At 35.9% G+C, this 24,233-nt stretch overlaps 4 protein-coding genes and 1 pseudogene across 6 annotated transcripts; 1 reads left to right on the plus strand and 4 right to left on the minus strand.

Moving 5' to 3' along the window:
* The first annotated feature begins 3,277 nt into the window (after positions 1-3,277).
* Positions 3,278-8,194, plus strand: LOC120180516 (protein PEROXIN-4-like). Its single transcript, XM_039185861.1, has 5 exons — positions 3,278-3,295; positions 3,341-3,469; positions 4,158-4,287; positions 4,731-4,900; positions 8,183-8,194. The coding sequence occupies exons 1-4, from the start codon at positions 3,278-3,280 to the stop codon at positions 4,817-4,819; spliced, it is 366 nt and encodes a 121-aa protein (XP_039041792.1). The 3' UTR covers positions 4,820-4,900; positions 8,183-8,194.
* LOC120180616 lies at positions 4,937-7,893 on the minus strand (annotated as a pseudogene).
* On the minus strand, positions 7,862-13,538 carry LOC120200708 (protein tesmin/TSO1-like CXC 6). Of its 3 annotated transcripts, none has more exons than XM_039201474.1 (9): positions 13,421-13,538; positions 12,918-13,307; positions 12,454-12,561; positions 11,734-11,911; positions 11,115-11,471; positions 10,596-10,732; positions 10,392-10,489; positions 8,879-9,298; positions 7,862-8,515 (listed from the first exon to the last, which is right to left on the minus strand). In XM_039201474.1, exons 2-9 carry the CDS (start codon positions 13,298-13,300, stop codon positions 8,280-8,282), a joined length of 1,917 nt encoding a protein of 638 aa, XP_039057405.1. In that variant the 5' UTR covers positions 13,301-13,307; positions 13,421-13,538; the 3' UTR covers positions 7,862-8,279. The 3 variants fall into 3 exon arrangements, with proteins under 3 accessions (XP_039057405.1, XP_039057413.1, XP_039057419.1); XM_039201488.1 differs by having other exon boundaries at positions 7,863-8,515; positions 10,596-10,696; XM_039201482.1 differs by lacking the exon at positions 13,421-13,538 and having other exon boundaries at positions 12,918-13,380.
* Positions 13,539-16,640: 3,102 nt separating this feature from the next.
* Positions 16,641-22,029, minus strand: LOC120200699 (ER membrane protein complex subunit 1-like). The gene is made up of 12 exons (XM_039201468.1): positions 21,855-22,029; positions 21,572-21,699; positions 21,393-21,455; positions 21,054-21,175; positions 20,542-20,657; positions 19,627-20,434; positions 18,555-19,286; positions 17,949-18,170; positions 17,772-17,867; positions 17,486-17,680; positions 17,227-17,340; positions 16,641-17,056 (listed from the first exon to the last, which is right to left on the minus strand). The coding sequence occupies exons 1-12, from the start codon at positions 21,962-21,964 to the stop codon at positions 16,796-16,798; spliced, it is 2,967 nt and encodes a 988-aa protein (XP_039057399.1). The 5' UTR covers positions 21,965-22,029; the 3' UTR covers positions 16,641-16,795.
* A 1,057-nt stretch (positions 22,030-23,086) lies between these two features.
* On the minus strand, positions 23,087-24,152 carry LOC120180710 (probable lactoylglutathione lyase, chloroplastic). Its single transcript, XM_039186032.1, has 4 exons — positions 24,009-24,152; positions 23,520-23,704; positions 23,317-23,441; positions 23,087-23,205 (listed from the first exon to the last, which is right to left on the minus strand). Exons 1-4 carry the CDS (start codon positions 24,150-24,152, stop codon positions 23,120-23,122), a joined length of 540 nt encoding a protein of 179 aa, XP_039041963.1. The 3' UTR covers positions 23,087-23,119.
* Between the last annotated feature and the right edge of the window lie 81 nt (positions 24,153-24,233).

Consider the following 24,233-nt stretch of genomic DNA (forward strand, 5'->3'; position numbering starts at 1 on the left):
GAAGAAGAAATCAGAAGTCTTTGATACCTTCAGAAAATGGAAGGCCATGGTGTAAAATGAGACTGATCTGAAAGTAAAGCGGTTGAGGTCTGACAATGGAGGAGAGTACAGAAATCGTAGATTCAGAGATTTCTGCGCAAACAATGGGATCAAGATGGAGACAACAGTTCCCATGACACCGCAGCAGAATGGCATAGCAGAGCGCATAAACAGAACTCTGAATGAACGTGCCAGAAGCATGAGGATACATGCCAGATTGCCTAAATTTCTATGGGCTGAAGCTATCAACACTGCAGCTTACTTGATCAACCGTGGGCTCTCGGTTCCTTTGGATGGCAGAATACCAGAGCAAATGTGGAGTAAGAAAGAAATAAACCTTTCACACTTAAGAGTGTTTGGTTATATTTCTTATGTACACATAAACTCTGCTGAAAGAAGTAAACTTGATGCCAAGTCCAACAAATGTGTCTTTGTTGGTTATGGTGGTGATGAGTTCAGTTATCGATTTTGGGACTACGAAAATCGAAAGATCATCAGAAGCAGAGATGTCATTTTCAATGAGAATGTGATGTACAAAGACAGATCAACCATAGAATCAAGTAGCTCAAACATCGAAGCTGAAACAAAGGAATTTGCTGAGTTCGAGGAGATTTCTGGAAATAATGTTCAGATCAGTCCTAAAGCAGTTCAAGAAGAACCAGGTACACCAGAACTAAGACGCTCCTCCAGAATTCCTAAACCAACCCAACGGTATTCTCTTTCTTTGCACTACTTGTTGCTGACTGACAATGGTGAACCAGAGTGCTATGATGAAGCAATGCAAGTAGAGGATTCAGTCAAGTGAGAGTCTTCCATGAAAGATGAGATGGCCTCGCTTATGTCAAATCAGACGTGGGAATTAGCTGAATTACCACCAGGCAAGAAAGCGCTTCACAACAAGTGGATTTACAGGATCAAAGAAGAGCACGATGGGAACAAACGTTACAAAGTGAGATTGGTTGTCAAAGGTTTTCAGCAAAAATAATGTATTGACTACAATGAAATTTTCTCTCCAGTCGTGAAACTGTCTACTATCAGACTGGTGTTGAAAATTGTAGCTGCAGAAAATCTACATCTTGAGCAGCTAGATGTAAAGACAACTTTCCTTCATGGTGATTTGGAGGAAGAAATCTATATGAGGCAGCCAGAAGGTTTCATAGAGGCAAGCAAGAAAAACCTGGTATGCAGGTTGAAGAAGAGCTTGTATGGTTTAAAACAAGCTCCTAGACAGTGGTACAAGAAGTTCAATAGCTTCATGAGTAGCAGTGGTTTTACCAGATGCCAAGCAGATCATTGTTGCAACATCAAGAGGTTCGACAACAGCTTCATTATTTTATTGTTGTATATTGATGACATGCTCGTTGCAGGCTCAGACATGCAATAGATTATAAACTTAAAGCAAAAATTGTCGAAGCAGATTGCTATGAAGGATCTGGGATCTGCAAAGCAGATTCTTGGGATGAGGATCAAGAGAGATACAAAGTCGGGGACTTTGATGTTATCACAGGCTGAGTACATCAACAAAGTACTCTCTAGGTTCAACATGCAAGATGTTAAACCAGTAAGTACACCTTTAGGTGTTCATTTCAGACTCTCCAAAGAACAGTCACCAAAGACGGAGGAAGAACGTGCACACATGGTGAAGGTGTCGTACGCCTCAGCAATTGGAAGTCTGATGTATGCCATGGTTTGTACCAGACCAAATATTGCTCATGCAGTGGGAGCTGTTAGCAGGTACATGAATAATCCGGGCAAAATACACTGGTAAGCAGTCAAATGAATCCTCAAATATCTGCGGGGTACAACAAACAAAGCACTTTGTTTCAAAGGTAGAGATATGATGCTGACAGGCTATGTAGATGCTGACTTAAAAGAAAATGTTGACATCATAAGGAGCACTACAGGGTATGTCTATACTCTAGGAGGTACTGCAGTGAGTTGGGTTTCTCAACTACAGAAGATAGTTGCTTTCTCCACAACTGAAGCAGAATATGTCACTGTTACGGAAGCCAGCAAGGAGATGGTTTGGCTCCAAAGTTTCTTGGAAGAGTTAGGCAAGAAACAAGAAAACAATGTATTATATTGCGACAGTCAAAGTGCTATCCATCTAGCGAAGAATCCGTCTTTTCATTCCAGGATGAAGCACATACAATTGCGATATCATTTTATCCGGTCTCTTCTGGAAGATGGGATTTTGAAACTTGAAAAGATCAGTGGAGCTCAAAATCCAGCAAACATGTTAACAAAGACGGTGACTACGGACAAACTGAAGTTGTGTTCAGCTTCAGTTGGCATGCTAGAGTAATCAAGACCAAAAATCTGCTGCATTGATCGAGGTGTGAAGACATATTAAAATCAGTCTTCAAGTGAGAGATTGTTGAAAAATGCATGACTTTTAGATGGCTTTTGGTGGCTATATGATTTCAAAGGTGGCTAAATGGGGGCTGCTAATTTTTCAAAGTTAGGCAGCCCATTATTTTTGAATTTAAGTAATGGGAAAATCATTTTTAGTCATTGAACTTTAGGGTATTTACAAAGATTGGTCCCTAAGTTTCAACTATAAATATCCTAGCTCATTTAGCTTCAAAATCATCACAAAATCTTCCAGTTCTCTCTCAAGTGTGTAATTTTTTTTCTCTTTAGTAAAAGATCTGCAGCAGTCCGGAGACGTAAGCACAATTGGCTGAACTCCATTATCAATTTTTCGGGTATTATTTTTTCGCTTTTATTTCGTATTCTCACTAATCTGGCTATAGGGAAATTACTTGTTACTCGTTTATTTCTCAACAAGGTTGGATTCTAATAATCTCTCTTTTATTTCTCGTTTAATTTAGCGTTTGGATTTCGCAGCTACTAGTCACGCTGATATATAAAGATAGATTTTTGAAGCATCTTTGAATTTCCAGCAAGAAACGGAAAATGCAGGTTAGCTCATATTTACATAGTGTCTTCTTGGTTTAATTATGGATTTTTTTGTGTGTATCGGACCAATTAAACGGTGATGACCTGAGAATTTAGTTGGGATTGTTGAGAAAATCAATTCTTTCATTGATTTTCGTTGTTGAAGTATTTATGTGAAGGCATCAAGAGCAAGGTTGTTTAAGGAATACAAAGAGGTACAGCGAGAGAAGGCGGCCGACCCCGATATTCAACTAATGTGTGATGATTCTAACATATTTAAGTGGGCTGCTCTTATCAAGGTTTGTTCAAAGTGAAAAGGGTGGAAAAAAAATGAAATATGGTATGGACATTTTTTGTTTCTTTTGGTTTTGTCTTGAATTTATGACCTTTTTTTATATAGGGACCGTCGGAGACACCTTATGAAGGTGGAGTGTTCCAGCTTGCCTTTTCTGCTCCTGAGCAGTATCCTTTGCAGCCTCCTCAAGTGCGGTTCTTGACGAAAATATTTCACCCCAATGTGCATTTCAAGGTATGAATTCCTCGGCTCCAGTACCGTTCATGCTTTTCTTTAATTGGACATCATAAAATAGAAGGAAAGAAAGAAGCGGCGATTCTTAAGATAGTGTCCTAATCTCTTACTAACATTTGATGATTTCCCATCCCATGAAAGTTGGTGACTTTGATTTGGCTGCCATGACTGCCAAAAATCCAAAGATCTTGACGGAGAAGCAGTACTTACTCACCAATCACCATTGAACCTATTAGTTTCCATACGACACTATTTATATGAACGTTTCATATTTTTTAGCTGCACAATGTAGCATTCGAAGCTGTCAATTCATCTAGACGGGGGAGTGAATGTTCGAAGAAATTTGTGAGAAACCTTTATACCTAAAGATTGTATGGGACTACTAACGACCCTAGTTTCATTTAGCAAGCTTTATCTTATCCAAGTTGATGTATGCCCTTATATTCCTGCTATGAACTTCACTTAGTTACCAGCAAGCTAGGAAGGAGAAATTTAATCATGTCTCAGAACTTGACTCTAAAAACCAGTAATATTACAATCTTCTTATAATTGTCTGCTCCGGATTATGATTTAGTGGTGTAATATGGTAGCACTTGATCTTTAATTCTATTGCCATATATTATATGTACTGATTCCAAGTTGCACAATTGAGTATTTAGCCTTTATTTATTATTACTCTGTCGTACAGACGGGAGAGATTTGCCTTGATATATTGAAGAATGCTTGGAGTCCTGCTTGGACACTTCAGTCTGTTTGTAGGGCTATAATAGCTTTGATGGCTCACCCAGAACCTGATAGCCCTCTTAATTGTGATTCCGGTAAGTTGGTCTATTTTATGTCGATTCTGTTTCTGCGAGAGGAATGGTAGAAAGAGCAACTTAAACACATACTTAATTACAAAAGTTCCCCTTTTTAATCCTTTTAAGTTGATGTTTTGTATATTACCATCATGCGAGAAAGATCTTTGATCTCGAATCATGTACTTTCTGATAGGAAAGGGGAACTTTTTAGCAAAATAGTATGGCCATGAGAATGTCAAACTAAAAGTGAATTGCATATCACATTGTTCCTGGAGTAAATGGGAATTGAAGATGTCTACTGTACCATCTGTCCATAGTTTCTTTTTCTTTTTCCTGCTCCATTGCTCTCCCCATTTCTTTGAGCTCTGATATATTGACACCGAAAATAAATCCTATAGTACTTCGAGCTGCTTTTGTTTTTGATTTTACCCGTAACAGACACCTTTCCCATTTGTTGGCAGGCAACCTTTTAAGGTCGGGTGATATCAGAGGATTCCATTCTATGGCAAGAATGTACACCAGACTCGCTGCCATGCCCAAAAAAGGGTGAACTTATGGTGTTATGAACTGTCTTTAAACCATAAGACGCGATTAATATCGGTGATTTCATTTGTGCTTTTCAAACATCGCTGTTTTATTGTTTGGATGTCGATATTTGCACTCTCTTATGTACTGAATAAAATGAAATTATTTTAGCTTGAGGAACCTGTCCATCCACTGACTTGCTTCTTTCACCATTAATAGTGTCTTTTCGTGGCCTATTCCAGGTTGTGCGATGAGCTGCACATTTAAGACACCAAAACTCATAACAGTGCCAATTCATCTTGAACAACAATCCTTAAGAACCTCGCTAGAAGCATGAGCCTTTGCATAAGCTTTACGAGCCCTATTTGTCGGAATCTTTATACAGTCAAGTGGGCAACATGGATGTCGGCATCTAATCATTGTCAAACCCGAAATGTAATTTCAACTTACAAGAACTTTGTTTCAAGAAACGTATACATACACAAGGAAGCGAATTCTGGCAACCCTTGATATACCATATAATATCAGCAGAGGACATGGTGTGATAGCCGAACCGACAATGGTGAACCGAAACGGGAAGCTAGACCAGGAGCAGCCCTATGCCATATCTTGTATAATAAAAAATGATATAACAAAACAAAAGAGGTTGCATTGAACCTTGTATTATGATAGTAACTTGTCTTTTTATCGTATAATTTAGTAAGTATAAAATCTCGAATCTCGATCATAGACACGTTTATAAATTATTATTGAATTTAGATCTTCGAGTTTAGGGTTTAGATTGCAGTGTCTGCAATCTCTTCTTTTATTTTCGGAAGCCGGGGCCTTATTACTGCTTGAGGAACCTTTCCATCCAGTACATGCTTCTTTCACCCTATACCAGGTTGTGCGATGAGCTGCACATTTAAGAAACCTTCAAAAGAACTGAAGCAAGCACTTTAATGAGTAATAAGTGCAACCTATATAATCCATCCCTACCTTAAACTTATTAGAAGCATGAGCCTTCGCATAAGCCTCACGAGCCCTCTGTGTCAGAGTTTTTATATCACCGAGTGGGCAATGAGGATCATCGGCACCTGATCATCGATAAACCCGAAAAAAGAAATTCTTTCAATGATGTATGCATAACCGTGGCTAGTTTTTAGTGTTTCCGAGAGTGTCATACCATTTAGTACTAGCAGAGGGCGTGGTGTGATTGCTGGAATAAAACTTGGAAGCTAGACCAGGAGCAATCCTATCCCAGACCTTCTCTACAACTTCTTTATCAATGGCACTCTTGCCTAGATCAATCCTTGCCACTGAACGAAATCATCAATGAGACTAGTTATTTAACTCAACTACAATCATGTCCAAGATGACAGCATATATTCAGCTATGTTACAATGAATACTAAGTACATCACCTTCGAATACAGGCTTTATACTGTCGACACGAGCCTGCCATTCGTCGTTCTCGATGGCCCACTGGAATCCCTACATGTATAACATGAAAGCTCTGTTTCTGTTCTTCATTTGATCTTCTATGCTTTCAAGAATCCAGAATTATTTTGTTACCTGAACACCAATGATTGGAGCAGCAACTGCATAGCGAGTGTCAGAAAAGGCAGCAAACCAAGCATGCATCCCTGCATTTTCATGATGTTCACTTGAACTCTATATGCCACATGTGTTACATAATCTCGAACCGAATTTAACTAACCCCCGAGCGATACACCGGTGATTCCGATTCTCGTAGGGTCTATATCCGTTCTCTGTGTTAAATAATCTGCAAGCTTTATCAAATCCCACACCTGAAAGAAAGAAAGAAGACCTTGGATGAAACAGTACACTCTGGAAATTCAACCATGACAATCCTGATTAAGTTAAAAGGAATTAAAAAGGAACAAGAAAAAACGAGAAATCAGAGGAACTACCGTGTCTAGAACCCTCGGATTAATCTGAATACGCGTTTTGCGCTCGTGGATAGTTTTCTCACGTTGTGACTCTAATTTGTGATTTATCGATGATCTTTCAGTAGTTTCATCCCTTTTGTAGTTCGTTTGTCAATGCAATCAAATTTGTTCGTATCTTTATTTTGTTCGAGCATTGGTTAGATTTTTTAATATTTTCCTTTTGGTCCTTATGTGATCTAGGTAGCTAGTTTTTGTGTCAATGACTATAAGAAAATGTCCAAATTATAATTTAGCTTACAGTGATAATTGTATATATTTATTATAATTCTAGATATTTTCTATCTATAAAAAAATATTAAATATCCTGCATGGGGTCTAAAAATTAATATTTAATGTGATATCCAATAAGGTTTAGGTATTAATTTACTTTTTTTTTCTTAAAATGCAATTGAGTTAAAATAAATGTTATATTTGTTTCATTTACCAGTAAGAAAAAAATTCAAATGACCTTTAATTGTTATCAATTGTAATTATTTTCCTTCTAACTTCTTTTTACTTTAAAATGTCAAAATTTAAGTTCAAAATTTAAATATATTTAAATAAAATTATATATATTTGTGACAGATCAGTACAAATTTTACCCCAAAGATCGGATCAAAGTTCAAATCAGATGAAGTCTCCTTAAATTCAGATCGGAGCAAATGACGGATAGAGATATAGAAAGCTTAGGTTGTGCTGGCCAAAAAATCAAGTTGACTCGACCCATGCCTATTCCTAATTTTAAGGTAGAAGGAAAGGGAAACATAAGGTAATGATAACCATAAAAATTAAAGCAAAGTTTAGTTTGATTCAATGATGATATAAAGGGGCACAAAAGTGCGAAGGGAACTGCATTTTTGATAATGTACAAGTTCTGGGAAGTTGCTAGGGAACTCCACCCAAACACCCACAAGATACCTACCCCATTGCATATATATTGTTAAGAAACAATCGAACTATAACAGAAACGGTAAACACTTGATCAATCATGTCGGGATTGGATGCACGGTGCCTCCGATAGAACTGATATTATCGAGAAATATACAGCTTAATAGTGATATAAAAAGGGACGAGAGAGCAAGGGAACTCCATCTTTGTTAATTTACCAGTTCTGGGAAGTTGCTAGGGAACTCCACCAAAACACAGACAAGATACTGACTCCATTGCATACATATTGTTATGAAAAATCGAATTATAACAGTAAAAATGGTAAACACTCGATCAAACGTGTCGGAATTGGATGCATGGTGTCTCCAACAGAACTGATAATATTGAGAAATATACAGCTTAAGGGTTTTAACTGAAATTCCATCACCCTGTACGTACTAGCAAGACAGCCCCAAAAATAATCCAAAACATACAGTGTATCTGTTCCTAATGCCTTAAGATGGTAAGGGTCTAACGTGTCTAGCTATCATGGTTAACTCTTAACACTATTGGAGTTTGGACCTAATAAAGGATCCAAGAATAAAAAGCGGGAATATAATGAAACACGAAGAAAGAATGCCAGATGATAATGAGAACAATCTTACTCGCTAATTCAAGCTTCGAATCTCTACATTTTCGTGTCTCGGTTGGGCAAATTGTGTTTTAAAGGCTGATCTGTATTCAAAGCAGAAGATACTGCAGGGAGAGCGTGACCTGTTTCTACAGGTGCTGGGATCGGAGACTTTACAATTCCGATAGGATAAGGCTCCTTAACTGCTGCATTCCCGGATTTCCCAGCACCATTTTCCATGGGTTCTTCTTTACTTCTTTTTTCACTTCTAGCCGACGGAGATCGCATTGTCTCTGTGAAACGTATTAGGTCAAATCAACATTTAAGAACGTTAATTGAAAACTAACACCTAAGATTTACAATAAGAATCGAAAATATAGGTTGGAAAATCAAATAAATCTCAAGATGGGATGAAAAGACCAGAAAACTATTTTTTTATTTCTTTCAATTCTGAAATTTTCAACACCCAAAAGTAGAACCTTCAACATTAATCAGTTAATTTAGAGCCCTAAAGAAAGCAATAATAGAGTGCGAATTGTAATGGAGGCAGTAACTCAACTCTTTGGAGAGTTTCTGAGAAGGAACACTGACCAGATATTGCCCCTAATAAAATTATCAAAATTAGGAGTATAGAATCGTGAAACCAACTAGCTTACCTTTTATGCTCCCACAAGTAATGAGTTTATTGAGAAAATCACGAAACAATGTCAAAACAAGCCTTTCCTGCTCTGCATAGACCTCTGTGCACTCATGGCCATTAGATGATTTCTGAGTGACATTTCGAGAATGATTTGTCAATAAATTAGGTGACTTCACTTCCATAAACATTGTGTCTTCTTCATCACACATCAATGCACGTGTTCCAGGAGACAAGGGCCTTCCATTCTGCACATCGTTCTCATCTGCTCCAGAGTTGCCACTTCCATCTGCATCTCCCTGGTTCTCACTCTTAAGGTCATCAGTGGCAGCGCTTGGAACATCATAACCTTTGTGACTCATTTCATGCAAGTGACCAGATAAAACTGTAGTTTCAATAGAGCCTTCCTCTGTTTGTTGATCCTTTTTGCTACTTTTCTCTGGAAATTGCAAGTTTCACATTAGTACTACTATATGCCATCTTCAAGACTTCAACAGTACAAAAAGTATAAACTTGTGAATTTGTGCATAAACCCAAGGTGAATCAAGAATGCAATTAGGTAAAGACCTAGATTACAAGATCCACAGATCATGGAGAGAACAATATAATTGGTGAGAACCATCTCCTTTTCCCCTTTTTCTCCTTCGCTTAATGTATGGAACAGGTATTACAAATAAGATGTCACTCGTGGAGTCTTTAGGAAGCAATTTTTCTATGCAAAACACCCAACAGATAAGAGTCTCTATAAGACTATAAAAATGAATATATCAACCATCAAGTATTTTACCAGTTTTGCAGACCACAGTAATTTGTCATACAAATAATTTTGAAGTGTAATCGAAGGATCGGGTGGACTTCTCAAATCTTATTGTTCTCACCATTTCCATTTATGATCAACAACTATATAATATCAAGCCATTGTTTGGTTGAGCTTATTTATTGTTTCACTTTTTCTGCAATATTCCTACATGATGCCCCCTTATGCCATTTAAGCACCATAAAAGTAGCTCCAAATTCTTTTCAGGAGGAGGGCTCTGGTCAATATGATGACTTTCAAAAAACCATACTAGACCTATTGACTCCGTACCTTTTATACGTTAACAACACCGGTTTATCAATTGATACCATAATGCACAGTCATTATTTTTCTAACAAATAATTGATTTGTTTCACCTATGTAGGCTGAATGGCAGAATCATTAACTTAAACTTATCCACACAGTTGTAATTTTCAAACATAACATCTAAAATGTAAATATATAAACAAGCTATTTTACCAGTTTCCCTCTAATTTTATTGGTGACAAAAGCTTCTGTCGTTCAAAGCTAAGAAACGGAACTGTATTGAGAAGATGCATATTGCAGAAAGACACATTATGACAAGGATAATATATGGAAATGCATGATAGATTGATAGTACATGCAACACATTTTTCGCTGTGGCAATCTCAGCCATATGATCAACAAAAAAGTTGAAAGTGATACTGCAATGAAAAGAACAAGAACTTCAGGATTTATGAATAATAATTAGTACCCGAAGCAAGTGCCTTTCCAGCTTCTGATGAAAATAACACAAAAACGGAGCACAGCTCCTTGACATCCTGTGGTTGGAGGATGTTTGCCAATGGTGATCTTCAATAATCCGAAGTGACACTAATTAGCTTGTAAGAGGGGGAATGAAACAAAAATGGATGTTTCTGTTAATTAAAAGCTGAATTATAATAAACACACTTCCTACCTGTATGTGACTTTTGAAGATCCCAATGATGTTGTATTAGCAGTGCCAGAGGCAGGAGCAGATAATGGAGATGTGGCCAAGAAATCTCTTAGATGATTTTCCTGGTTGGAATTCGAGAGATATTCGTATCGTTTTCCCTTGAAAGAAGAGAGTAAACAGCAAGCCAAATTTTGGTTGCATTGTGTAATAATTAAAATCTTAAAGCAGTTGAGACAAAATTAAGTGCCTTCTCTATTCATCCACAAAAACCATCCTTTGTGTCAATTTGTGAATATACCAAACAAAATAGATTATTCCTGACGAGAGAGCCAAAAAGTCCATCCATGAAATCAGTTCTCATTTAGAAACCAAAACTAATACAAAAACTGTGGTGCCTGATAGTAATGGTGCCTATAAGACGATCGCATAACATAGAAAGGCTGAAAAAGAATCATTTTTTTCTGAAGATTGCACAAATCCCATCAGTGTTCTTGATCAACCAAGATGATTTGTGCATATAATCACAATTCAAGGAATTACCTGTTTCTGTTGAACATTTTTTTGAACTGATTGATCTTTCAATGGTAGACAAAAAATGAGCTCTTCACTTTTTCTCTTCTTGGATGCCAAAGGAATCCCAAAGCCAGAAGAACCAACAGCGCCACTAATGGCTGCATTTGCAGCCTGCTGTGTGTAAGCTATTGAGTTATGATCACCATGAACAAGAGCTCTTCTTTCTTCACTTCCATCGAAGTTCTTGCAGTCCACACACTTGCAATTTTCAGAGCATAAAATATTAGCTTGGAAGCACTCACAATACTTCTTGAGACAACTGGATTTCTTGCAGTGACATCCTTTATTGTGCTTTCCGACCATTTGGACATCATATGCATCATCCTAAATATGTTTCAAGACAATTAAGAAACTTTTAAAACTCAAAAATTCTAATTTCCATTTTTCTATATAAATAAATACTTTGATTGGATCAATGAAACAATTTTCAAGTAGAAAGAATAAAGCCAAAAGATAGTTGAAATATACTCAGGTTAATATTATTCTTCAATTTGAACCTCAAAGAAGGAAATTGAAAGGGGAAAACCTCATCGCTATCACTTGATACCACTCATAACGAAACAGCTTGAAGATCATGATAACATACCCTTGTATCCTGAGGTCTGTGGGGACTGCTGGCAATCTTCGGTCTAAACGCGTTTGGGTTGCGTTCTAAGGTTGCTCCAACTGCTTCTTGCCTTGCTGCCTCATTCTCCACATTGTTATGGCAATTTATGCAATTGCAATCAGTACAATACATTCCAGAAGCAAAGCACTCACAGTACCTAATAATAACCAAAAACAAAAAGCTAAATAGTACCCAATAAATAAATGTAAGAAAATTTTGATAGACCACAACCATGAAGAAACAGGTTCAAACGTACTGGCAAATACTGTTCCAATTTAAATAAGACAATACAATTGATAATAGATCTTAAATACATGGTAAACGATAAACCCTATAAACCAAACTGGTGTTGGTTAATTGTAATCTAACAAAGATTGTTTCATATTCCCACTAGCAAGAGGAATATTATTGATGTGATGAAAAAATTTTCCTCAAAGAAAGCTTCAAATATACACTGAGAACAATGGATCATCTACCACAGACAGGAGAAAATATTGTAAGCAAAAGTCGACTGCAATTTGACAAGCCACTATTATCCAGACAACGTTTCCTAGAAGTGAAACGGTTAAGCAATTTGGTTAGTCTCCACAAAAGATCAATATCATAATAGTATGTAACACTTTGATATGTATGGCTTATTATAGATCAAACATCTAACTAGAAAGGTGACAGAATTTAAATAAATATTAATGAACTTACAACTTCAAACACCGAGAATTCTTGCAATTACACTGCTTCTGTTTCTTTGGAGTTCCATCTTTTGCTTCAGCATGTGCTCGTGGTCTGGACCTCGGGGACTCTTGCTTGCTGGACAAACATATATGAACAAAGAGTTAAAAAAAACATTATGCAACAATCATATTTCTAGTTGTACACAATGTTCTCACTATTCTACTGTCTAGCTAAAAATGACCAGAAACGACCAAAAAGCCAAACAGATAACACTGATCTCATACAAAATAGATTATCAAATTAGAAGAAAAAAAAATCCACGAAGAAGGAATGGATCTGCTTTAGGATCAACCGAAGCCTCGTTTAAATCATAAACACGCTTATTTTCAAGAAAAACAGATTTTATAGGTATAAAAACGTTATAATTTTTCCTAACAAAAAAAGGACATTTATAGTTTAGAGCGAACTTAAAGATGTCCTGAAAAAGCTACCTCGACTGAAATGTTTGCATCGGAAGCTTCTGAACTGGATGAGGCACCCGTTGCATGACGGTAACCGGCTGCGAAGGCGGAGGAGGCGGCCTCCGTGTCTGAACTAGTGGCGTTGACGGTGACTGAGGTTTTAGTTGTGGCAGCAGCTGCGACTGCACCGTTTGCGGCTGTGAACTCAACCGCAATTGCAGCTCCTGCGATTGATGATGTGGCTTCGTCGGCAACTCCGTATGTGATTGCCATTGCGGTTGCGGCTGCGACTGCAAATGCATCGGGTGATCCGGTAAAGTCGCATTTCCGGACGCGCGACACCCCGCCGTGAAATCTAGTTGCCTCGCCAATTTCTTTGGTGTGAAATCCGAAACCGTTTCTCCTTCCCCCATCTTCAATCTTCATACCAAAAAAAAAACCAAATCATTAAACAAATAACAGTAAATTAAATTGAAATTCAAAAAATAAAATAAAAAAAAATTGCAGAGTTACGAATTTTCTTTTCAGTTTACCGATCAAATTTCCGATAAATAAAAAATTAAAGTCACAAGGAAAATTCTGAGGGTGAGGAAGCTAAGCCGCCATAAGCTTAGAGCTTTGTAATTTTCTTTTATTCTTCTTCCTTCAGCCTTTGTTTTGCTTCAGTCCCTCTTTGTCTCTCTCGAAATCTTTAAATTTGAAATTTTACAAAAAGTGGACGGTCAGATTTGTTTTTGATTGAATCGGACAGTTGAAATTGAATTTTTTTTATTGACGGACGAGATTAGGGAGAAGAGTCGGGAGTGATTAAACGCCGTTGGATTACGATATGTTTAGGGCTTTTTCCTGGGAAAGTGAAGGAAGTGGAATTTGGCGCTAATGAAGTCTGAAAGCGATTGGATTCTTGTTTTATTGCACACGTGTACGGTCAATATCGTTTTGTTGTCTAAAGTGGACGGAAGATATTCTTGTAATGCCTGCAAGAGGAAACGCTGTCGCTTTGACCCATTTTTTGAGGGACCCAATTAAGCAAGTAAATTTAAATTTTGGGACTAAAGATATTTGTTTGTTTTTAATTTCTTTTTCATCGTTTGAACTTTCTAAAAAGTATAGATAAAAGAACCAGAAAAAATAGGGTTAATTCCATTAAAAATTCTTAAAATAAAGTCTAAATTTTAAATTAATTTAGATTTTAAATTAATTTAGATTTTAAATTATACTAAAATTTTAATCCTCGTCTGGGTTTTAAATCAGATTATCTATAAATTTAGTCGTAAAACGTCATATTTACATTATATATAAGATAAACATATAATTATAATTTGATTGATATATATATATATATATATGATGTTAAATTTAAACTAACACTTAACTTCGTCTAATAATGTTTCTTCAAACGAGTTTTTTCAATGTAAAAATATGAATTTTTCAGTTTTTTAGTTTAAGTTAATAATTACGCTTCAAATGTAAATTTTAAACTGAAAATGATTGTGAATGTTTTTACTTTTCAAACAAAATTTTATTCAAAGACACTTTTATAGGCATTTTCAAACGACCAGTGTTAAAATTGATAGATCAACAATTGACAAGAAGACTTAAAGGACTCAATTTGAACATTTTGAAGTTTTGGTATCAGTTTAAAATTTTAATCATAATTGATAGTAAGTGATTATATTAAAAAGAGAAAATAACTTCAGTGACCAAAAATCTTAGATAATATACGATTTTGACCAACTTTTTTTGGATTTGCGAAAATGACTAACAAAATCGCAATGCGATCTCTAATTCGCATTGCGATCTCCACTATCGCAAATTCGCGTTGCATTTCGCGTTGCGATAGTTGAAAATCGCGTTGCGATTTTTCATTTCGCGTTGCGATTTTTCATTTCGCGTTGCGATAGTCTACAGTTGTCGTTGCGATTTTGCAAATTCGCATTGCGATCTCCACTATCGCAAATTCGCGTTGCGATAGTTGAAAATCGCGTTACGATTTTCCATTTCGCGTTCCAATACAATGTGATTATTCAGGAAACAATTAACAATCATGCACCTTAAAACAACTGTAGACTATCGCAACGAATTTGGAAAATCGCAACGACAACTGTAGACTATCGTAACGCGAAATGGAAAATCGCAACGCGATTTTCAACTATCGCAACGCGAAATGCAATGTGAATTTACGATAGTGGAGATCGCAATGCGAATTAAAGATCGCATTGCGATTTTGTTGGTCATTTTCGCAAATCCAAAAAAAGTTGGTCAAAATCGTATATTATCTGGGATTTTTTGTCACTGAAGTTATTTTCTCTATTAAAAACTATATTAATTATAATTTTAAATTCTCAATCCATAGAAAATAAAATAAAAACCTTAAATTGCTAAGGATAATTACGACAAAGAAAAGAATACCTTATCTTATCTGCGTTTAAGCATTCGTCTTTGATTGGATTCATTGCCATCTTATGTTTGAAGTTTAAACCAATCTCTCATTATCCCAATCAAAAGAAAAGGTTCTATTTTAACTAATAATAATTTTTTGAAATTAATTTAATATTAATTTTATGGGGAACAAACTTTTATCAACGTTATTAGAACTATTAATACTCTTATATATAGTATTAAATTTAAGGGTAAAGTACACAAATAGTCCCCCGATATAGGATGTATCTTAAATATTAAAAGTTACAAAATAATCTCCGATTATAAATGTTACTTTGTTGAGTCCTCAACTATTAAAAGTTATAAAATGATCACCCGACTATTCATCATGTTCTAAACTTGTCAATTTCCGTTAGAAAACTAACGGTAGTTTAAACTAGATGTTAGTCTGTAATATGAGATATTGATAGTCGTGTGAAATTCTACGATCATATTTTATCATTTCTCAGATAGTAAATCAACATTCAACTCAACTATTGTCAATTTTTTTTTTATGAAAAATAACGAATTTATAACATAACGAACAATCAAGTAATATTTTTTAAATATTAGGCCCGAAAAATAAACTTCAACATAAAATGAACTCATTTATAAAATGAGTCAACTCAAACTCCAATACTTAAAACCCAATCCACTTTCCAAATTTATAATACATTGTATTATTTTACTTTAATATCGATATACAAATATTAATGTGAATGATTAATTTGTGCATTTATCTCTATAAAAATATAAGCATATTTAACTAATTAAGATGACTTATTAATTAATTATAATTTTTTCTATCTCAAATTGTTTACATTTCTCATTATTCAATTTTAAAAAATATTATAATATAATACTCTCACACACGTGTATATATATAAATAAGACCTCTAAACCTTACAATAGACATGTTTGTGTAAACTTGGACAATCTGTCTATTATTAAAGGATAAATAACGTTTGGTACCTAAACTATCAATTTTAATCCATTTTAATACCTAAACTTTCAATTTTTTTTCTTCAAAATCATACCTAAAAACTTTAATTTTTGTTTCATTTTAGCACCTTATTCAAAATTTAACGTTAAATTTTGAAAAACTTGAAAGTTTAAGTACTCAAACAAACCAAAATTGATAGTTTAGGAACTAAACACGTTAAGTTTTTAATGGTGGGTACTAAAATGAAATGAAAACTAAACATTCGGTATGATTTTGAAAAAAATTAAAAGTTAGATACTAAATGCATAGTTTACCCTAGATTATATATATATATATATATTGATCATGAGAAACCAATTTGTTAAAACATAGCAATGGAAAAATAGAAATTAAAGAGGAAATGCTACAAAAATTTAGAAGGATTACAAAGTTAAGAAGAATCCCTTTCTAATAATCTAAATTCAAATCATTAAGCATACATGTCATACTCATCCAAGAAGAGAAATGTGTTTGATGCACAAATGTAATGAATAGAGAACTTAATTTACCTCCACTTCTCTTGTAGTTCTTTCCTCTCGGACAACCTCCAAGTTACGAAGATGGCCGCTACGAGCGCCACGATTGTAATGAGGAGCAAGGCATAATTAAAATCTTCCGTGAGCGAATCGTACGTCCTTGAAGGTGCAAGCTGAGTGAAAAAGAGGTCCACGCCGTGAGCGAAGACAAGCGTTGTCGATTCCAGCTTGGCTGGTACTGTTATTATACCTCGAAGACCTTCCACTCTAAGCGCATGCGTGACATAGGACTGAAAACAATTCATTGATGGTTGGCAAGTTTCAGCATATGCTTATGTCCTTAAATGTATGCTTGCATTCATACTAATTGAGAATCTCAAAACAGTATCAGTCGAGAAAGGCGTGTTTGTACATATGTATTAAATGTAGAAGAAATAAGATGGTCTAGGAGGAAACTAACCTGAGGAATGATTGGCAACGAATCTGTTAGTGGTATAATGCCTTCTTCTTTCTCTGCTTGTGTAGGATTAACTGATCGACGAGGATCCAGGAAACGCTTATCAAGTGCCAAAACCTGTAAAATTGTTTACAATCAGGATGCAGGCAGACGTAACACACAACTCTAGTAATATTCGTTTAAAGGAGAAGAATATTTAACTCGCAATCCAGCAGAAAAGACAATTCCGTTATTTAATTCTTTCTGAAAATTTTTAGTTTACCTGATCACCAATTGTACCAATGAGAAGCTGCTTGGATGTTATACCCTTTGCTGTTGATGTCACGGCTATAGCTTTCACCGAATGGGTGAAAAAGTAGGACTGTGATTTTGTTATGACCTCTGGTCGGGAAAATAAAGATATCGGTGAAGTAAGGTTGTGCTTTCCAAGAACAAGCTTCCAGACATCCTTGTTGTCCTGCGGGTGGTATTTTAGTTGGAAAAGACAAGTTTAATTTAAGTGATGACACATGCGACTCAGCATAAACAATTCAAGTTCCGCCACTTACAGCCCGGGACTGGTCATAAAGTTCGATGACCGACAACTCATATCTATGCGCTCTAAGATTGAAGTAGTGGTAGACAACCCAGTTCTCACTAAAAACCTACAATAAACAGAATGCATTATCAATTGCATCCTTGTCACAGCATCTTATGACACCAATATGGGTGAATAAGTAACTTACAGCATGAACAGGGCCCTGTGCACCATGATGAGTCACACGGTGCAATATACGACCTGTTACAGTGTCAATAAGATATGCGACCAACCATGATTCTTCTGGTGTAACAGATCCAATTTCACCGCAGCCTTTAGGTGCCACAGTTACCACAAAAAGTAGATTTTTTGATATATATTTATACATAACATCCTGGTCAGCTATAACCTTCGCTTGAGTATGTACCACCTGGAAAACTCAAATATACAAGCATGCATTATGTTTTATACATGCAGCACTCTCAACAAGGCACGATAATTAAAATTCAAAATAAACAGAAGAATATGCACATTTTGAAATAATGTCCGTTAACGACATTTACCTATATTCCAAAAAAAAACTAAACTATTTATTTGAAGAAGTCAATAGGAAAATGAGAAAGAAGTGGCAAGTTTCATGCAATTGTCAAAATCTTCAGTGGAGAAGTGCAAAACCACATAACCCAAGAGAGCAGTCATTTCCTGCAATAATGCTATACAGTGCAACCATGGAAAACTCCTACGATCACCATGTGAGTTGACAAACAAGCAGAAGTCATTAAGAAAGAACATGAACAAGGGAGAAATGCTTTACCTCATTCAATTTTCTAGTGACAGTTGCAATGATCTTTTCAGATTCTGAGGGGAACACAACTGACCATAATTCCCTTGTGTCAAAGCAGAATTCATCAGCCACTTTGCCAGTGCACTCGTACTTCAAAGCATGACCCTTGATGATGCCATTGTGACCCTCAACTGAATACCAGTATATGTTTGAAAATTCACGTTTGAAGATGCTAAGAGCCTCAGAAGTTTTTGGGTATAAATGTGCGTGTTTATCAGAATCAATCAGCAGATGGAGTCGCTGTTCTGTTGAATCTGTATATGGAAGTGGAATAACTTGTGCGACAGCATGAGCAAGACTTAAAGAACTAAGCTCATTTCCAGTGTAAGTGTCGATAAAAGAAAGTACACCTGGTGCATCTGAACTTGGACCACACCTGCTAACCACAAGCACAGATGGATTTTCATCCATAGCATGATGATGAGGAACCTGCCACTGATACAAGTTTAATCCTATTGGAGATTGACATGGCTCTGATTTGTGTAGAGACCGTAGCAAGTGAGACCAAACAATGTGTCCATCTCCAGTATGCAGAGCAAAAAGTTTCCCTGCCCTTGTTAGTACTATGAGCAGCTTCCTGAAGCCATTGTGGTCTCGAGTCATTTTGCTCTTTTCAGAACTTTTTAGTCTCATACTTTGTATGAGAGCCACATCCTCAGGGCTTGCAAGCATTAGTGTTCCCTTCAGCTTCAGCATATGTCCCTTAAGAAGAAGAGCATCTTATCAAAATCATGTTGTCAAAATACATCCTCAAATCCATTTTCAAATGGTGGATAAAGTTATGGATGCTTTGACAGTAGGAAGTTCATGTTTCTAAAACTAAATATATAATATACAGTCACACACATCCACACTCTTTTAAATTTTAGAACCATATGAAAGATTTCATATGTACGATAGTTCAACATGCATCTGAAACAAAACCAATGATTAATTATCTATTAATCTCTTAAAAGCAAGGAAAATAGTTAGATCATGCAATCTACAGTTGCCTTCAGTTGAAATGCAAACAACAAATATCTGAAAAGATTCATAACCATACCTTAAGCCATTCAAAGAGGTTGTGCTCCACTTTCGCGACAGATACACCATCCCTTTCAACAGGAAGTTCTGAAGTTGTTACATCAATTATTGATGCCAGACCATCTTCCCTGCTCCAAACAATTGTACCTTGTTGTAATAACAACAATGAATGATCTTCCATCACAATCAACACCCGAAATCCATGAGACTTATCAGTTCGGATATAATTATTTATGAAAACCTTGTGGACAAGCCCTCTTTGCTGGTTCATTTTAATGCTTTCTTTAAGCAAATTACCATCCCAGTCATGTGCAAGTTTCACTGCAAGATGAATCTCACTGCCGGCATGCTGAATCAATGCAAATGCTTGTTGTCCCTCAGAGAGTGGGAGAGAATCACTAATGGCTGTTTCATGATTTGTTTTTTCCGCCACTTCCAACATGCCTTCACCTATCACTCTAATAAATATAGTAATTGCATTTGTCTTAATTGCAAATATTCCTGGGACTGATGAAGGAATTATTATTGCTGGTCCTGAAAAGTGCTCATAAAGATTTGAAATGGGTGTCTGTTGAAAACTAATTTCTCCATTTTGAAAACTTATTGTTAGCAAAATTGACCCTGTGGAATCAAGAGCCACAACTGTTTCACTAGAAACTAGTGAAACTTCTCCCAGAAACCCACTAGAAAAGGTTGTGCTTTCATGCTTCAACAACTCTCCGTTCCTACCATTGATTTGATACATCTCAAACTGGGATGAAGCAGCAAATCCGACAACGTATATTAAATCACTGCCAGGAGGCTTAATTACCTGCTGTACCTCAAAGCTACAAGTAATACAATAATGCAATTCATCAATAACACCATTTTTTTTCAAAGGGAAGCAGGTGTAGGGGGAACTTGTTGAAATGTGAAACTTTCAAATTGGACTAACCTTTCTGCTTCAAAATCCTTCTTCCAAAGAACCTCACCATCTATGCAAGAAACGGCATGGAGACGGCCATTGCTAAAAACAACAATTACACTATCCTTCTCAATTTTCAAGTTCGTCTGCACAATATTAATACAGTCAATCACATATGTTTCTAGGATCACGGAATGAATTATATAATTTATATCAATAACACTAAAAAAAGCTAGTAAAATGGCAGGGCGTGAACTTCTATTGGGAGATAAAAAATTAAAACAAGAAGAAATGTTTAACAAATCACACTTTTGTAGATAAACTAACCTCCTTCTATTGGGTGTGCTAAATAGACAATTAAGAATCTTTAAGATGAGAATTCGGAGAAACTAATCTTAATTCTACGACAGTGCACCTAATATAGCAAGGTTTGGTAAAATTTCAGGTGACCATGATCCACTGAAAACAGACTGTGTTGAAGAATAGGAATTAAAAAGATGTTAATTGGAAAGAATCTGGCTAATGAAAATTCTGATACTAACCGGCACTAATAAAAATGATTTTGAGTGCTTAGGACCTTGAAGATAAGACTCCCACACCATCTGCCCATCAGGAAGGTTCCACGATCTTAAAATACTTCCCCCTGATGAAAGGGTAATAACATCTGCACGAATAAAATTTATTCAAAATTTAACCACCTAAACAAGCAGTGAAGTCAGCCACACCTTTCCTTGCAAAATCCAGAAGGATAAACCAACAGTTTTCATCAAACAACTTGGAACCAGGAATCAAACAATACATAGAAGTAAGATAACAATAAAAACCAATACATATTTAAAAACGTATAAGATTTGAACCAAATTGGATATGGACATACTTACATTTTCCAAGACCGATATCAATTCCATCGATAACATCATCAGAGCCAAGCAAGTGTCTCCAAACTACATAAACCAACCAACCAACCATTATCCTACGAAGAATTTACCAGTAACGAAAAAAAATTATAAGCTAAACAAATAAACTTCAATAATTTGTAATCGAAAAGGATTGGACTTACAAATCTCGCCGTGGCGGAGATCAAGTGAAGCTATAACATTCTCTTCGGTGGACACTATAACTCGTCTCCGACCAGTTTTTTGAGTGGAGAACACTGCTTGCTTCACTTTTCCTATGTATTGTTGATGCCTAATATTAAACAGACTAAATTTCAGACGAATTCGATGAGGCGAAGTGTTGTTGATACGTAAGATTAAACAAATCAGAACTAAAAGTATATATGAAAGAAAACAAGTAGATGTAAATTAGGATCGAATTCAAGTGAAGTATGAGGTTGAACTCACCAGTCCATGAGGCCGACTTGATCTTCGTAGAGGGAAAGGACCGGACTTAAAGAAGAGTAGAAGTATAGACCGAAGAGCAAAAAAGGAACAAAAAAAGACCTAATCGCCATTGTTGATGGAAGAGGAACAGATCTGAGAAAGTCGTCAAAGGAAGGAGTTTGCGAGGACTATGGCGACCGCTACACTGCTTTAGCTTTACAGGTTACTTACATATAACCGGCTTATTTTAGGCTTAATATCACATTTCGTACCTGAATTTCACATATTTTCAAGGGTAAACTCCACATGATACCACTAATGTTTTACATTTGTTTCATAAATGCCACTGAATTATAGATTGATACGATTATAGCGTTAGACTTTGTTTTATAGTCAAATGACATGAAAGTTTGGTATTGACACAGTCTTAATGTCGAAGTTAAAAAATTGTTATTTTTAATTTATATCGTCATCTTTTTTTAATTAAAGTTAAAATTTTTAATTTATTTTTAATCGTTGTCTGAATCATCTTTTTTCGATGTCGTTTACAGTCATCCTAGACATCAATAAACTCGTCACATTATCCTCTATTGATTTATTAGTTTAGGTCTTTTCAAAATCTTTTTAATACTGACTAAATTGAAAATTCAAATGATGAGAAGTATTATTTAAAAAAGACAAATGGCATACCTCAAAATTACTTTAATCGAACCTTTAATAAAGACTATCAGAGTTTATCAGAGTATTAGAACGTCGAACCTATAACTTTAAATTGATTTTTGTTGATTTTGAATGTGTTTCTTGAAAAAAAAAACCTAATCTCAAAAGAAGAAAGAAGAGTAAAGTATAAATATTTTGATATTAAATTTGTCACGAAAGACTATCGTTTACAGATAACAATTAATTACAGACAATGGTCAGAAAGTTTAACGGCTATTTAAAGTTTAGTGATACAATCGATACATAAATTAAAGAGTTTATATAATCTTAAATATGACAATGTTTTAAGCATCTGGATCCACGATATAAGCGATTATCGTATTCCCTCCTTTAACAGGGCCAGGTTCCCTTGTAACCTTTCCACCCCCCCTTTGTCTTTACTAGATCCACTGCTTTTGAAGCCTACAAACAGCGGTTATTTGCATAAACGAATCGATTATCGAAAACAATGAGCTGAACCGATATGGATGACACAAAGCCGACATAAATGCTGCATGAATTGTCCATCAAACAGCAGCTAAATTTCATTCTTTTCGAGTTTTTACTAATGGTAGCCAAAAGAAGATCTAGTTGAAGAAAGAACTTACATCATCTACAGCAACACCAAAATGACCAAATCCGTTTCCAATATCATATTTGTCGACTCCATATTAGAGCATAGATCGAACCTATTTCGTATGCGAAAGTATGAATTACTAATCAGTACTTCAAAGGTGTGATAGATGCATAATCATATAGACGTATACAAAGAAGAATCACTTACTATAAGTAAGTTCAACAGCAAAATGAGAATCTTCAGGTCCATATCCAAGAAAAGCATTCGAATATTGCTCCTCGGGTATGTCACGCTTCCTTAACACCTTCATTCCTAAGCATTCAGTGTAAAACCTGCAGCTTGATAAAAAGGATTAGCATCTGAATATGATCCTGAATCACTGAGTATGTCTGGTCGACGAGAAATCGTACTTTATCGTCTTCTCTAAATCGCCGACACGGTAAATGACATGAAGCATTCTTCTATTGTCATTTTTAACCCAATTTAATGCATCTTGCTCGTTAAAAGCAGTAGCTACGTTTTCAGATTTACTATCCTCGATCGAGTTTCGTCCTGCTCCGAATAATTTAGCCGCATTTGCACCAAGCACTTGTGACTGAGGGATAGCTGAAAAACAAGCACCGAAGCTCCATTGTGAGCATTAGTGAAATAATCCATTGATGCATTAGCCCAAACAACAAATCTGCAGCACTGTGTTTCATCAAGAAAACATGTACAGAACAACTTAAATGATCAATTCTCGAGCACAAGGAACTGTATTAAGAACTTAAACAACTACAAAACTACCACATTGTAAACAATACCAACATAACTTAAGCTTCTTTTCCAACAGGATAGAAAATTCTATTACAAAACATAAGCAAAAGCATGATTTGGGACAAGGGTTTTAGAGCTTTTACCTGTGCCGAGATGAAATAGAGCAACCTCCGAGAAGGATGGTGGTTGTAAGAGTTATGAATGCAGCAATGTTTGAGGGAGTTCGATGGGGAAGAAGAAGGTGTCTTCATTGAGAAAACCATGGTGGAAGCTGATGAATTCAGCATGTTTTCTTCTTTTGTATTTTTATCTTATCCGGTTTCAGTTCATGGACCGACCCCAAAGTCCCTTGAGAAGACATGAACGAA

Source organism: Hibiscus syriacus, unplaced genomic scaffold (genome assembly GCF_006381635.1).
Source record: "Hibiscus syriacus cultivar Baekdansim isolate YM2019G1 unplaced genomic scaffold, ASM638163v2 tig00000340_pilon, whole genome shotgun sequence".
Classification (NCBI taxonomy): domain Eukaryota; kingdom Viridiplantae; phylum Streptophyta; class Magnoliopsida; order Malvales; family Malvaceae; genus Hibiscus; species Hibiscus syriacus.